Source organism: Castanea sativa, chromosome 9 (assembly GCF_040712315.1).
Source record: "Castanea sativa cultivar Marrone di Chiusa Pesio chromosome 9, ASM4071231v1".
Classification (NCBI taxonomy): Eukaryota; Viridiplantae; Streptophyta; class Magnoliopsida; order Fagales; family Fagaceae; genus Castanea; species Castanea sativa.
The window spans coordinates 2,466,572-2,483,431 of record NC_134021.1 but is presented as its reverse complement, the minus strand read 5'-3'; the positions used below and the strand labels follow the sequence as shown (position 1 = coordinate 2,483,431).

The 16,860-nt window shown below is 33.9% G+C and overlaps 1 protein-coding gene across 2 annotated transcripts; it reads right to left on the bottom strand.

The window, feature by feature from the left end:
* Positions 1-6,227: 6,227 nt before the first annotated feature.
* Positions 6,228-9,969, bottom strand: LOC142610665 (ankyrin repeat-containing protein At5g02620-like). Of its 2 annotated transcripts, none has more exons than XM_075782544.1 (4): positions 9,695-9,969; positions 8,670-9,293; positions 7,854-8,263; positions 6,228-7,284 (listed from the first exon to the last, which is right to left on the bottom strand). In XM_075782544.1, exons 2-4 carry the CDS (start codon positions 9,001-9,003, stop codon positions 6,409-6,411), a joined length of 1,620 nt encoding a protein of 539 aa, XP_075638659.1. In that variant the 5' UTR covers positions 9,004-9,293; positions 9,695-9,969; the 3' UTR covers positions 6,228-6,408. The 2 variants fall into 2 exon arrangements, with proteins under 2 accessions (XP_075638659.1, XP_075638660.1); XM_075782545.1 differs by lacking the exon at positions 9,695-9,969 and adding an exon at positions 9,427-9,524.
* Positions 9,970-16,860: the final 6,891 nt, after the last annotated feature.

Sequence of the window (16,860 nt, the reverse complement as noted above, 5' to 3'; positions counted from 1 at the left end):
GATAGCTTAATGTGTGCCCTTAGGGCACACATTAACCGAACCCATATAAAAAATCAAAAGTTTTACACTAAAAATCAACTGGTAAAATCTCTAATGGTTGAATAAGAGATCTGGAGTTCAATTTCTGCTTACTTAAAAAATCTATTGGTGTCTTGGTTTCATAATAAATAGTGCAATAATCAGAAGTGAACGCCACAGGGTGAACTTTGTTTTGTTTTTTTTTTTTTAAAACTATAAGATGATTACCAAAATATATCTAAATCCTCCAAAATTACTAAAATACACCTTAAATTTCTATATTGACAGAAATACCCCAAAAAGTCTAAAATAACACGAATCTAAAACCTTCAAAATGACTAAAATACCCCTAAATTATCCCAAAATTCCTAAAATGACCAAATATTTTTAAAACCTCAAAAATAATCAAAATAACCTAAAATCTTTAAACTGATCAACATGTTAGTGAGACATTGGTCTCATACGTCCGGTGCATAAAATATTTTTTTGTCAAATGGACATTAATCAAAAAGGTTGTCTCGACAAAAGCATTTTGTGACGACTATGTTGCCATTATTACTAATTTAACTATTTGATGCATTCTAACTTTAACATCAACCTAATAGTTTATGGTAACAACTGTACAACACATAATTTTGTAGGGATAAATCTTGTTATACATTTTTAATTTTTTATTACACACTTCATACACACTTTGTAAAAGTCACGTTTTTCAATTAAAATTGAAATTGTGTTTTAAATTTTAACTAAAAATTATATTATCTAAATATTATTTCAAAATCATGGATAACACGTGCATAATAAATGTGCAATAATCAGTGTGTAATAATCATTACCCATTTTGTAACTTATATTAAGAATATCACCATCAGTCTATCAAATCCAGGTGACACTAAAATGTTGCCAAACTCAAAAGGCATCTATACAGGTGGCCTTTCGCCTTGAAGACAAAAGTCGTCACAATATGGAGTATATATTATTAAAATTCTATATATATTTGGGAAACTTTTGGAGGGTGAAAACTGATATGTACTTTTGTTCTTGTCGTTTTGATTTTTACCTAACCTTAATCTTAGCCAACATGTCTGCTGGACTTTTGACAGGTTTTACGGAAGAATCATAGTAACAAACCAACTGATACTTATTTAGGCCAGGGTACTGGGAGTACAGACAAGCACATACCACAAGAAATTCTTTTCCCCATGTAAATCTTGGTTATCTATAATCTGAACTCTAATGTTCAACATTTCATACAACTTTACGTTTTCTTAGAATGTGAGCATATTACAGTAAAAAAGAAAAGAAAAAAGAATGTGAGCATATTATATTATCCATTATCATTGTGATCTATTGCATGAATGTTTATTAATTAGGTGTATTAAGATTTTGAGATCGTGAATTTGTGTTGGTGATTGGTAAGGTTTGTGAGTGTTGTTAGGTTTGATTAGGTGTCGTAAATTTGTAATCTACATTGTTAATAGTGAATCTTTGGTTGACATTACCTATAAACATTAGTATGAAGTTGGCTATGTCACATTAAATGTTATTGTCTTACGTGGTTGTTATATTTCTTATTTATTTGAATATATGCGCTTTCGCTAACTCCAAATCACAACAATTGATATTAGGGCTTTTGATATTTTACAAATAGTTACGTTAACGTAACATTATCATCTGGTTTCTACTTACAAATCAAATTGAGCTGGCTATCATTATTTGATCTTAAGCTCTTTCTTGTATAAATATCTACTTCCACTCAGATAGATATGCCCCCGGGCTCAGACAAGATATGTTTCAACATGTTCATGCTTTCAAGCTAAAAAGAATGTTTCTGTCCATTGGAAAATTAACCATTTAATTTAGAGGTTTTTCAATTAATCAGAAAACAATCATAATTGCTCTGATAAAAGTTCTCATTTCCCTAGTATGTGTTCTTTTGTGCTTGTGGAGAGACCTAGTAGGACAGGAATGGGGTCAAGGGGTTTCAAATTCTTGGATCTTTCTTAATTTCCATTGCCTTGAAACTTGTTTTCTTTTTCTTCTGCGTGTGTAAATCAATCACTTGCCATTATAAGCATTCAAGAAAGCAGTATTAATTGCATATTTAAAAGAACATTATGGGATATATAAGACAGTACCGGGACCAGTAGGCAAGTGGAGCATGTGAGTAATGTCAGTGGAGATTGAAGATATCAAACATACTTTCTTGTACATTTTTCCGGACTAAATATTTTTCTGCACTAAGTTGTCATCTTCTAAAGCTTTATATATGCGTGTCCTTTGGAAATGTGACAAGTTATAAAAAAATGAGTATAGCTACTCCTTCTGGTTCTGGGTGGGCTAATGGGATGAGCTTGGGTTATACACCTGTTAAACCTTTGTCTATTCCTCTCATTTCCCTTAATTATTTTAGAATACATATGAATCTCTCTTCTTCTGCACTTGTTTCTATAGCAAAATTGGCATCTGGGTCCCTGTTTGTGGTCTTGGAACAAGGTTCTATCATCCACAATTACCTAAAATATATATACCACACAGGAGGAGTGGTCCAATAACAAAGGTCTAAGTAACATGAATGGGATCAACGTCTTAAACCATGAATGAATCCACATGAGGGAGCGTTTGTTGTCCCCAATCCTCATCTAGGACTCACCATAGGGTCTGTTTGGATTCGCTTATTTTACTGAAACTAAATTTTTTTTGTTAAAAGTACTATAAATAAAGGTAAAAGTTAGTTGAAATAGTACAGTAACACTCATGAATAGCATCAAAAAGTGCAGCGAGACCCATAAATAATACAAAAAATAAGCTGAATAGTAAAATAAGCTGGCAAAATTAAGCCATGCCAAACACACACTTACAGAAAAACAAAACTTTTAAGCTCTCTCTCTTCCTCTATTTCTCTCTAAATATCTTTATTTTTAAGCCAGAAAATCCAAATATCTTTCCTCTATCCTTAACAATGAATAAATTTTCCTTTAACACCAAGAAAATCAAAGTAGGTAGCCAAGTCAAAACAGAAATTTGAGTCAATTTTCAACCATTACAGGAGCACACTTAATGGATTTCACCTATATGTGTACAAAAATGGGTTGCTTCATATGAATATTCAGGCTAATTCTCTAGAGCATTTATGAAACCGAGATAGAGATAGCATGCAAAAATATATATTGTGCCAATATAAAAATCTCATATCACTTAGATTATTACGTGTGAGCAATAATTCTTTATTTTGTCTTAGTTTGAGCCCACAATTTGCTCTACAGTAGAAAATGTTATTGTTGTTATTTTTTACATGATCTTTCAACACATTCATGAGGTATAATGCTTCCTACTTTATCCAATAAACTCTTTTCTATTATTTTTAAGGGTAGATTATATTTTAAATCCTATGATTTAAGGGTGATTTCAAATTATACCACATTTTATAAGTTCAAATTAAACTCTACAGTTAGAAAAATTTTCAATTTAATCCATAAACTCAATACATATGATGCTTTTTTCTCCCTTTGTGCTGTCATCTATGATGTTGTTAATAGAAAATACTCAAACAAAATGACACCAAGTGACTTGGAGTGAAATAATTAACTTGACATACGTTATAGCCATATGTGTTGAAATAGCTACATGATGTCATTTTGTTTAAGCATCTTCCATTTAACAACATCACCATAATGGGTGTATGGTATAAATTGAGACAATGTGTGGGGTTTAATTTGAAACCGCCCTTAAAATATAGTATTGAAAAAATAACTTGTACTAATATTAAAATGAGTATATTAGTTAATAAATTATTAAATACACACACACATATATATATATATATATATATATATATATTAAAATTTCAAAATATGGATAAATGGGTTAGTGAATAAGATGTGTGAGAGATAGTGATCAATTTGTAGCATCAACCAATAGAATATATTTTGTTTCTCAAAAAAAAAGAAAAGAAAAAGTAATAGAATATATAAGAGAAACCAAGATACTAACATACAATATTCCAAGACATCTTTGCTCTGATGGCACTCCCTAGGTACTTATACATAGGGGAGAGGGGGGTTTATGGTTCAAGACCCCAAGGGTAGGGATGGGTTATATAAATTTCTAACCAAGACAAAAAAAAAAAATATATATATATATATATATATATAAATATATTTGGGATCGATATGAATAAAAGTAATTTATTACATGGCCTTAAAAATTGACAACCATTTTTGGCTTTTGTTATGATTATAGGTCTTAGTCAATGTTTAAGTAGAAGTTTTTGGTTAATCGGAGATTTTAAAGGAAATTTTGATCATTTTGGATATTTTAGGGATATTTTTTTGGTCATTTCAAAAGATTTCAAGTGCCTTGGTGTTTATTTTTATTTATTTTTATGATTATTACAATAATTTTGGAGGCTTCAAAAGTATTTTAGTCATTTGGAGATTTTGGGAGGGGGGAGGGGGGGGGGAATTCAACCATATCAAAGATTCAAGGACTATTTCAATCATTTTGTAGATTTAGTAAGATTTTGGTCATTTTAAGGTTATTTTGGAGGTTTCAGGTGTATTTCAATTAATTTGGAGGCCTTGCAAGATATTTCAATTATTTTGGCAATTTTAGAGATTTTGGGTAATTCAATTATTTTGAAGGTTTTATGGATATTTTGGTAATTTTTATCATTTTGGGGTATTTGAGACATTTGGAGTTTTAAGGGTATGTCAGCTTAGAGGACTTATGGTATTTTCATCATATTTTAGATTGCAAAAATATTTCGGTTATTTTGGAGATTTCATAGGTATTTTTTTGGCCATTTTGAATAATTTTAGGTATTTTGATTACTTTGAATATTTTGATGGTATTTTAGTTATTTTAAAGATTTAAAAGTATTTTGGTTATTTTAAGAATATTTGAGTTGTAGGGCTAAAAGGCCCATAAATGTATATTGGGTTGTGGGTTTTGTCCGATAACACTTAGAAGTCCGAGGACAAGGAAACGTTGGTAAAGGGGTAAGAATCAGTGGGCTACGAAAAGATTATGTCTATAAGAATTTGGGATGGTAGTCCGAGGGAGGAATGACTCCTTGGTTAAGAAGAGTAGAAGTTAGAAGGTGTGATCTGTCATCAAGAGCAAAACTCTGGAGGATTTTATTGATAAGGATAAACATTAGGAAAGCATAGGACAAAGGGAAACTAAGAAATATCTAAGAGAAAATTGCTACCACCGTATTGAATGCTATGCAGCTAACTCTCTGACCGCATTAATGTGGAGGTGATACCTGAACAGTGATATTCAGCCTTACAGCTACTACCAGAGACTTCAGGAAGGTGCTAATGGGACAAGGATCAAAGCCAACAACTTGACCTACACGTGGAGGGTGGAGATGAAAGAAATAGGATAATATGAGAGAGAGAGAGAGAGAGAGAGAGAGAGAGAGAGAGAGAGAGAAGCCCTTTAGAAAGGGGATCTATCCAAGAATCAATAGAAAAACACTGTAGCAGTAAGAACAGAAACTGTAATAAAGTCTAATAGAAATATATCCAAAAACTGTTCTCCTTGGACTTTGTTGAGGAACGATTTCTTTGCATAAAGCTTGTTTTTCTTTAATTCCTTATCAATTTTAGTCCATTGTGAGCCATGTTCAATTCATTAAAGTCTAGTTTTTTAGCCCATTCTCTACCAATTCATTATGTTGGGCCTAAATCCTGTTACCTCTTGGGGTTAGGACTCAAATTGCGCCCTTACATGAGTCATTTTAAATATTTTGGAAGGATTTTGATCATGTTTTATACGAGGTTTGGAAAGGTTTTTTTTTCTTCGGTATTTTGCTAATAAAATATCTGTAGTAATTGCTCAAGTTTGAATGTGGAAAATAACGAAATGATATAAGGACAACTTAAAAATGATGTCTTATTAACTTGAGCAATTTAATAGTTTAGATGAAATCTCAGATTCTCTTGGCTGCCTGGCTGGTAATCTATTTATTTCATGGGATGAACACTTTACCATGATTCTCTTTGTATTACATTCCGGTAATGAGTTTACGCAAATAATGCACCAAGCGTGGTAATATTCACGTTGCCTGAACGTAGATGTAATACTGTATTACAAACCAGACACACCCAGGTGACCCAACATGATTAAATTTTAGATGATAAGCTTGGTCGTGTTAGTTTGGTCATTGAGAAAGTGGAGGAAAAATAGGAAGGGAAACAACATTTTAGCCAAATGAACGAGTTAAAAATATACTCTTGCATCAGTGGCTCCCGTTGCCATTTACTAGCAAAATCCGAGAGTACGTTACATACGAATCTTTAATATATATATGCAGAAGGAGAAAAGATTCATGTGGAACTCGCAAGATTCAAACAATGGCTGGGAAAAGAGGCACAGAAGATCTCAAATGGCATAGACTGTCTTATACTCATTGGGTTGGATCTCAGAATCTGATATTCTAGCAGATATAGACCATGATCGTGATCTAGTACTGCTCAAGGACCTCCTTCGCAATTTAGATCCCTCGATTCGATGCTTAATCACCCAGTAACACATTGTACCCAACGTTGTTACCATAATGACTGTCCCTACGCATGTTATCCCAATGGCGTACCACCTATTATCTTTTCCCACAACAATATATGACAGTGCAAGAAATGCCACTGAAACCATCACACAAGCCAACCACATTAGCTTGTTTATAACAGCCATCATTTGCCTCTTAGCTCTTCTATCTGTCACCACAACAGAAGTTTGAACAACCACAACAGCCAGTGATATGAACAAGGCCATAGCGTCAAAGATGATAAATACCATAAACTCTGTTGTAGAAGCGATTTCTGCTTGCCCGTAAGAAAATCCAGGTTGAAGCTTATCTGCTGAATCAGCATATTGGCCTGGGACATTGAATATGGCAGCAAAGGCAACAGTGGCAATAAGGACAGCGACAACTGTGGTGGAGTTGACTGCGTTGTTAAGCCCCTCTGAGTGCATTTTGTTGAGTCTCTTTGCTATGCCTTGCACACGCTTTCGCGTTTGAATTGTGTGCTCTAGCTGATTATGCACCCCATGTTTTATGTCACTAACTGTTTGTTTCAGCTCTTTAGCCGTGCCTGTTGGTGGTTTGATGGATTTGGCGCTTTGAATTCCATGCTCTCGTAGAATGGCAGCAACCTCAGAGTGCCCGGTTTTCTCAGCAGTGTCAAGAGCAGTTTCTCCAGATTTGTTAACGGCCATTTTGAATTCCACTTCCTCATGATCTAGTAGCTTACGAACAACCTGCAAGAATTGCATATATTTTGTCAAGACTACGAATTCTATTCTGTAGCTAATCTAACTGGCAGTCAATGATGTGCAAATTTGAGATGCCGCATAAAAATTGAGCAACATCTAGTGTGATAGTAATTGCATCTGTAAATTAAATGTTGGAACAAACAAGTTCAGATGGCAGATGATGGTTTATAATTCCAGCAAGACACATGTTCAGAGATAAGTGCAGAATCAATTCCTTTTAGGAGCTAAATATTCTATTCAAATGATTTGAAATAACTCATTTGTCCTTTGTGCATGTGAACAAAGACAACCACAGAAACGCTCCTGTAGAAAGTCCTCAACTCAAAATTGCAGGCCAGTCGGCAAACAAAGTAAGAATGGGCACAAAGCGCACAACCTTTTCGTTTAGAAAAATAACAAATATCTATTTTGCTCTAAATTTCTTAATTCTTATTGAAGTGCCTATTGGAATTAAGGCACAACATGTGCTAATCATGCTCATAGAAAAAGTAGTAAAGCGAAAAAAAAGCTCTAACTTTTTGTAGATTAGACGCTTAGGAAAAGGGTTTTCTGACCTGTGCTCGACCCTTCCGTGTTGCTATATGCAACGCAGTGTTGCCCTTGCTATCAGTCATGCTTAGCAAAGAAGGATCTGACTTAACCAGCTCATCCACAAGATCGAATTTCATTCCTTTAACTGCCATGTGGAGAGCAGTCTGCCCCTTTTTATCAGTTCTTGTTGTGATTCCAGATTCGTTGCTCAGAAGGGCCCTGACAACCTCCAAATGCCCATGCCTCGCGGCTGAATGCAAGGCAGTTTTCCCATTGCTTTTTGCTATGATAAGCAAGCTGCTACCTTCCTCCAAGAGAAAATTTACTACTTGAATATGGCCTTGTGCTGCAGCAGTATGTAACGCAGTGGTGTTGGATGGATCAACAGTCATTGAAAGTTCAGGAAAGGCATCCAAGAGGACCTTCAGTATCTCTGCAATATATAACAGAATGACTTAGTATAATTCAACTCCCAGAATCATCAAAATGTTAGAAAAGAGTAAGAATGAAAATTATGAACCAGCAGTCATGACAAATTTTTGCAAGAATTTCAAGATCTTCTCTATATGTTTTTCAAGTACAACATGCACATTCTTGTTTTGTATTTTCAATTTCAATTTCCTCTGACCAAATTTACAAAGATTTCATATATTTTGTAAACAATAACTGAGGTACCGAATCACATGCCACAAAATCAAGCTAAATTCTTTTACCCAAAACTAGCTCAGAGAACTTATCACAACTCTCTAGAACATGTTGAAACAAGGTTATGTTCGATGCCAAGAAAAACATAGCACAGACAAAGGTTTAAACTAAAATTAACTTTCATAGAGACTTACCCAAATCCCCTTGCTTGGCAGCAATATGGAATGCATCATAGCCACTTTTAGCTTTGGTACCAGCCAAACTAACATCATAGTACTTTATCATCTCTTTCACCAATTCTACAAAACCATGCTCAGCAGCAACATAGAGGGCAGTTTCACCCGAGTTGTTCTGCTTGGACAGCAATTGCTTCAACTCTGCCTCCTCAATGTTAGAGATGATCTCCACAACCAATTCCAAATTCCCTGTTCTCGCCGCCGTATGTAGCGGCGTATCCTCCCGTTTTCCAGTCAACTGCTTTGTCATCGTCTTCCCATGGGAACTTTGTTGCCTCTCTGGAGAATTCATTGATACCAATCACAGTGATGAAACCCCAAAAAGAAACGGAACAAGGAGAGAGAGAGAAAAAAAAAACTGAAGAAAGTCCTCCACTTGACAACTTTCTTAGTATTTAAATCTGAGTTTTACACTTTTCTATGATAGCCCCAGATCAAAAACCAACCATTGGAACCAAAAATATCAATTTGTGAATCAATATGAAGAAGATAATTCAGATGCTTCCATAACTTCGCACATGGATAACTTGTGGAGTTTTAAGGCTCCATGTTGCCTATAGCAAAGTCCAAACTTGAAGTCTTCTGCACAAGCAAACAAGTACTAGCATTAAATACCGCTCAACTAGTTATTTTTGTCAATATAAGGTTAAATGTGCAAATTTTCTTCACCATTAATTATCATTATCATCAATCATCAATATAAGAAAATAACTACCACAAAGGCGGGGACCATGAAATAAGAAAAAACGTTCCCGTTTGAAATATGTATATCCACTGAATGAAAGACTAGGAATAGTTTAGCTCGGTGGGTTGTACCCATACTAAAAGAGAACAAATTCAAAAGTGTACTTACTATAAATAAATAAATTGATAAGTAAACGACTAGCTAGTAACTAAATGATTTTTACTTACTCAAAAAAAATATAAAAATAAATGATTATTACTACTACAGAAAAAGAAGAAGAATAATAATAATTAATCACCTTACGGTGTGGAAAAGCTAATAGGCTTCTCTCCCCCTGTCTTCAATCTAGAAACGTAGTTACTTTAGTAATATTCCACACCCAAGTGCTTGAAATCAGGTGCAGAAGGCAACATGGAATTGAGAAGCAATGAATTGAAAGGAGCATGAAAAGGAGTGGGAAGAATGGTGAGGCTGAGCCACAATTTCAATAGGTCACACCCAACCCCAAGAGTTTAGTGGAGCTCAGCAAGCAAAGACTTTTTTGAAAAAGCTGATAGTGACAAATAACAATTGAGAGCAACAACAAACGAAGAAGTACGCAGATGAAGAAGAAGAAAGGAAGCGTCGTGAAGCAAGTGCTTATGGTTGCCGGTAGACGGTAGCTTGTGCCATGTGTTTGTTTGTCTGTTTCACGAGACACACCCCTTCTCACTCACTTATGTGTCAGCTCGTGAGAGGATTATGATTTAAGATTATTCAATACGCTAAAACTTTTTTTTTTTTTGGTTAAGGGGAAATACAATACAAAAAACTATCCTACACTAGTGAGACCAGATTCAGTTATTCTATTAATATACATGCCAGTAATGTCCATATTAACAAAACACAAAATCTTACGGCTTGGCGGGGAATCAAACACAACAAAATCTTCATTCATGGTGTTCCCCCATCTTGCAAGCGCATCCGCGCACCGGTTGCCTTCCCTATACACATGAACCACTTGGACCCAGAGGTATCTTTTTTTTTTTTTGTTAAGGGGAAATACAATACAGAAAACTATCCCACACTAGTAGTGAGACTAGATTTAGTTATCCTATCAATATACATGCCAGCAATGTCCATATTATCAAATCACAAAATCTCAAGGCTTGGTGGGGAATCAAACACAACAAAATCTTCATTCATGGTGTTGCCCCATCTTGCAAGCGCATCCGCGCACTGGTTGCCTTTCCTATACGCTAAAACTTCGAAAATGCTATTTTAGCGCGCCAAACAATAAAAAACTTGCTACTTTTGGTGTGCTAAACTTATGACAAAATTTACTTATAGAATTGGTTGTAATCTTATATTATAATCTTATTCAATACTTTTTATTGGAAGTGAATTTTGACAAATTCACTTTTAGATTATATATTCTTTTTATATCCTCCATACTTACAAAATTTCTAAAAAATTAAAGATCAATAGTTATGTCATAAATAAATTGTTGCAAATTTTTGTAGTTTAAAATTATGCATAACATATAAGCTTATAGATCATATAGTAAATAATATTTGATTGACAAATTTGACATGTGTATTGAGAGCATAAAGAACATGCAAATCAACAATTAGATTTTCAAAATATGTTGTATTGTTTATTTTATTGAGTAAGGTTGTAACCTTAGACTACAACCAATTTTGTAACTAAACTTTATCTAAAAAAAATTGCAAATGAACTACTATAATATGCTACTAGTAGTAGTTACTGTAGCTCAAATGTTAAAAATTAAAAAAACAATTCTCTCTCTCTCTCTCTCTCTCTCTCTCTCTCTCTCTCTCTCTCTCTCTCTCTCTCTCTCTCTCTCTCTCTCTCTCCAACATGCATGACCAAATCCTTCAACCACTCATAGCTCATCACCATCGCCACCAATGGCAATGATTTCCTTTTCCCTTGGTCTTCAGATCGGATTGCGGTTTGGTTCCTTACGTTCAGTGGGTTTGAGCGTTACTAGTCCTTGTTCTGGGCTGTGGGTTTGCTATGGGCCATAATGGAGTTTAATCTGGGTTTTCAGTTGATCTAAGTTGTGGGTTTTTTTTAAAGGTTATTTTAATGGGTTGTTATGTTAAAACAAGAGATGGGATGTATGGTGTATTGTTAAATGGTGTGATAGAGTACTCACATCAGTCAATGTAAAATAGCATAATAGTTGAATTTTGCACATCTAACCCCTAAAATCACCTACATCAATTTATGTAAACTTGTGTAAAATAGGATGTGAGAGTTATAGTAATCATATAAATATACACTGTTACTATTACTGTGCAAATGAATATTTTATTATTTTATTATTATTTCATCTCTTTTCCTCTCCTTCTCGCCTTCTTCTTCGCCCTCACTATCTCACAAACAAATCCACCCACCACCATCCAACCACCACTGCAACCCAGCACCACACAACCACCACCACTACAACCTAAAACAAAATTTGATCATTCGATCACAAAACCTGATCGATCTATCAATTGGAAAATAACCTAAATCAAACACAAAAAATCAATCCCACCAATCCAAACCCAAAATCAAATCCAATTGGAAGCACAAAAAACCATACAACAGAGATCCAAAATCAAACCCATCAATGAAAATTTGGTGATGTGGGTCGCATTGTGAGTAGGGTTTGTACAAAAAACCACTCTAACCACAAGACCGCACCTAAATTGACCAAAACTGACCTCAAAATAAGGTCACTGCACCACTAACCACGATGGAGTTGCAAAAACCACACCCACCTACAAATGCAGTGTGGTTTGCAGTTCGATTTAAAAAAAAAAATCTCCACACTGCACCTATTAATATGTAAGTTTTATTTATATATTTAATATAAATATTTAACATATATTAAATAGATATTTAGCATGTATTAAATACATTTAGTATCGGTTTTTAATATATATATATGAAAACTGACCAAACTGAACTGTAGCACAATGCATAGTGATCATTCTATTAAGGTGAGGTGTGGTTAAGGTTTTACACAAATTGCTCCACATAGTGTAGTACTACATATGGCCTAAAACCACTTTGAACCGCACCGTGTATACCCCTAACTATGAGGAGATAAACAATGAGAGAGACTTGAGGTCTTGCTCATTTTGATGATATGGGTCCTCGGCCTCTCCATGACCAAAGTCACTAAGGGCGATTCCAATTTTCTTTAAGGCCATAGTGTTGCCAGAATGGCCATCGGGGAAGGCATTGCAAGCTATCACCGCTTCTTTTATGAGGTTCTTATGACCCTTGCATCTTGACATTGACTCTTCATTGTATATCTTGACTATGCGCAACCATTTCAGTTGCGGATACCTTGAGAGAGAGATGTGAGAGACTTCAGATCTCAAAGACATTGAAATAGAGAGAGTTGAATGGGAGAGACTTGAGAGGAGAGAGATGATGGAATATAAAGGAAAGTAAAGAAAAAAAAGACAAAAAAGAATTCAAAATGATTATTTAAATAAAGTAGATTGTATAATAAATAATTTGATTAAGTGTTTTTTTAAATTGTTGTATAAAATATAAAAATTAAGTTTTTACACTAAAAATAGATTAGAATTTTTGCACAAATTTATGCGAATGATCATAAAGTAGCAAAGTAGTTTTTTGGTGGGTTAAATCACCATTTTTTAAGCACATCATATGCTAATGCTCTAATTTGATTCTTGTACTTTCCCGTATGTCTACTATGGATACTAAGCATATTGTGTCAATTTATGCACAAATCATGAGTATATACGTAAGCAAAATGTAGACAGAACTCTTGTAATACCGTATCATAAAATAGTTTTTTCGCATTCTAAACACTGGCCACTAGCGTTTCGCCACGTCATAATCAGTTGGACCCACCTTATTGGGTCACATGATTAGCGGCCAGTCTTCATGAAAAGTGAGGACCACATTACGTCATTATCCAAACCGAAGCAGGGGAAAAAAACAGAAAGTGTGGGACATACGTACAACTGCTACCTTAGATTATGCAATCCATTTAGTACGACTATTTTTAAGAATAAATGGGTCATCAGATCAGCTTTTATCATATCAATCATCAAATGATCCCCTTCAATTAAATGAGATAAGATATTGAATTATCAATGAGTGATCAACGGTTGAGATTATAGAAACTGTAGCATCAATTTCACCTAAAATTGTATTTTGTATATAATAAAAAAATGGCGGGTAGATCACACCTACCCTTGAAAAAAAAAAATTGGGAAATAAATATCTTAGCGAGACCGACAAGCTAATTGAATAATTGAACGTACGGTTCCAATTTTGTTATATTAAGTATTAACTGCTCTCTTGTGAAGATACCTAATGATAAGTTCATTAATTTAAAGGGTGATGCAAATTTGGAAATTCAAGATTTAATTAACCACATTATCAGTCTATTAGTATTTAGGATGTCATGTGGCCAAAAAACAAAATAGTCTAACTTTAGCCAAAAATTAGGATATTTTCTTATATATATAAGATCGAGCTTGGATTTAGTGTCTAATGACACTGAACCCATTAAGATAGTAACACATATTTATTTTTAGACACGTGATCGGTTTTGTTTACTAGATGCACTGAACCAAAACTAAGTGCATATATATATATATATATAACAAAGCAAAACTCATTTTTATGATTAATAATTTAATATATCATGTAAGACTCCGGTGCTGAACAAACATACCAGTGGATATTTGACACGGGTGGCTATTAGCCTATTATCAGTATGGGGTTGCAACTTGGAAGAGACAAAGAGGGGGTATTGACTTTTATTAGTCCGAAAAATAGTTGGTCAAGCCCGCCATACAATCAGGGGCCCCACGTGGGTTTGGGTCCTTTTCTTCTGTCGTGGGTCTTTGCCTTCTTTTGCTAACACGTTGACACGTCCTTTCATGCCTCAAGAGCCAAGACAAAATGATAGCCTCTTTTTTAAGTTTGCTTTCACATTTGCTGTTTGGGTGTAATGTAATATCATGCTAAACCGCGTGTACACTAACCGACCAAGATGATTTTCACGTGTAATCAATGGAGCTAGATTGAATTCTCAGAAACTGAGATTGAAGCCCATCTTTGTTTTGTTACATGTTTTACCCAATATGTTTAAATTATCTTTATAACTTGAAAACGGGTCGTTTGGTAACGTTGTTCTAGTAACATTGTTTGTATTTTTCAAAAATACGGGTGGATGAAAATACGTGTAATATTATTTAAAAACTGAAAATATATATCTAAACACATGTGGCTCTAAATTTCGTTTTTAGTTATAAATTACAATGTGTGTAAAGTACATTACATGAAACAAGTTTTTGCCTTTTGTAAAGTCATTGAGATGAGATGGATTGTTAAAGAAAATTGTGATCCCCGTGATTTGTAATCTAAAACCTTGTTCTCCTAAATTCTCCAACTACATGGAATATTAATCATGGGGATTTTCATGAGTGTTTGGGAATTGGGACACACACCCTAATCAGAACACAACCGATTTGGTAAGATCTATTAAAGTTGCCATCCATACAATGGACAAAAACTAAGCACGCAGATGAAATGGCAAACAAAGGCATCCACCAACCTTATAGAAAATTAAGAAATAAAGGTCCTCTCTATGGAAGACTTCACATGCACCTTAGGTGGGCTACAACACTTAAATAATGAGTCTACATTGTCTCCATTATAAACAACTTTTAGCTCCAAAATAAGTTTGGAGCTATATCCTAAGACTATTATTGTATTTTAAGTATTTACGGTATATATATGTAGCAATTTAGAAAACTATTTATGTATATCATTTAAGAATATAGTTTAATTCCAAACCAGTTTAAAATTTTGATAGTTTCTTTAATCATCACATAGTAGTTTGAAGGAAGATAAGTCTAAATTGGTTTGGAACTAAATTTTTTTTATTATTTAAATAAGTCACATAATTCATTAAAAAAAATTATGTGATTAAAACTACACGTTAATGATCTTTTTAATAAATTAGAGATTAGATAGCTTCAAACTAGTTATTTGGAACTAAAATTTTTCGATACACTAAATGAGTATTTGGATTGCATTATTTCTCCTACGTTTGCTTTTTTTTTTTTTTTTTTTTTTTTCTGCACCTCTTGCATGATATGAACAATGCATTTAGGCATATCAACAATAACAAATGCGTGAATAATAAATTTTTTTATTTTTTTTATTATTTTTAATTTTTAATTTTTAATAAAATAAACGGTATTCAAAACTCTAAGTATGTTAAAAACTTGAGAAAACACCCAAGGATATGCTTTGATCAGGTTGCTCTGCTCCCTAAGAGGCCAGTGTCATAATGGGGCTGTCGCAATCTAGACTAGTAGTAGTGGGCAGTACCACCAAATCAATAAAATAATAGCCTAGCTTTTCATCATGCGGATTACTTTACATTGACCTTGACTTCAATCGCCAGCGTTTTATGACCTGTGTTGATGGGAAATGAAAATCGGTTTCTGTTAGGTTATAGAGAAATTAATGGATGAAGCGCAGGTTTGAAACATTAATTCCACAAAATTCAGTAGTTGGTCAATCAGTACCATCGAAAGCCTTCTCCTTTCATTGGATAAGTAAAAATTCGAGAGAGAAAAATTACATTTTGATATAAGCTTAAGCATGCCCGATCTGCACGTTTAGCATTTTTTTAGTGAATGCATGAGTACTGTTCACGTATTACAAAACTCACTTTTTCACAGGTTTTTAAGTAAATTTAGGTCTCATAGCACTATTTACACATTTAAAAATTATTTTGATATACTGTTTTTAACAATAAGTTTTCAATTTTCAACAAATAAACGGTATCTAAACACACCTAAAATGAGATATATAGAAGCAATCCTCAGGACAAATGTAAGGGACAAGTTTGTGGATGTTCAAGATCACATGAGCTAGGGAATACACATTCCATAATCCACACTCCTGCCTATTTACAGCCAAAGAAGAAAATACACGAAAGTTCTTAGATAATTGAGGCAAGGTTCGAGAATCCTCAATGAATTCTCAAAAATGTTATGAGATGACCCAAATCAAATGCCTTGATGCAAATCATTTGGTCCAATATTAAGGCATTGAAGTTCTCCATGGTTTGTTCAGATGGTGATTGAATCATTGCTATTCAAGAGAGCAATGATTGGTGCATTTGCTGTTCAAGAGAGCAATGTCCATCCCCACACTTGTGGTTCGAGTTTTCCACTATCTCCCCTTAATTTTCTTCCAAAGTATTGAAATTAGCCACACACAAAAACCAAGAAGTGATTTTACGAATAAAACATGAGAAGATTAAACATAAAAGAAGCTATCAGGAATGCATGAAAATAAATGAGGATTATAACAAATTGTAACTTTGCATCTTACCATTTTTTCAAAATTTATTTAGGTTAAGTAGTACATGTATTATAAAAAGTATTTTCTAATTTTATAAAT

Bases quoted from the DNA above. Each gene is read 5' to 3' on its own strand.
- LOC142610665 (XM_075782544.1), bottom strand. From the start codon at position 9,003: ATGAATTCTCCAGAGAGGCAACAAAGTTCCCATGGGAAGACGATGACA. The intron at 8,264-8,669 runs GTAAGTCTCTAT...TATATATTGCAG, and splicing joins TGCCAAGCAAGGGGATTTGG to AGATACTGAAGGTCCTCTTG. The intron at 7,285-7,853 runs GTCAGAAAACCC...CAATTCTTGCAG, and splicing joins CACGGAAGGGTCGAGCACAG to GTTGTTCGTAAGCTACTAGA.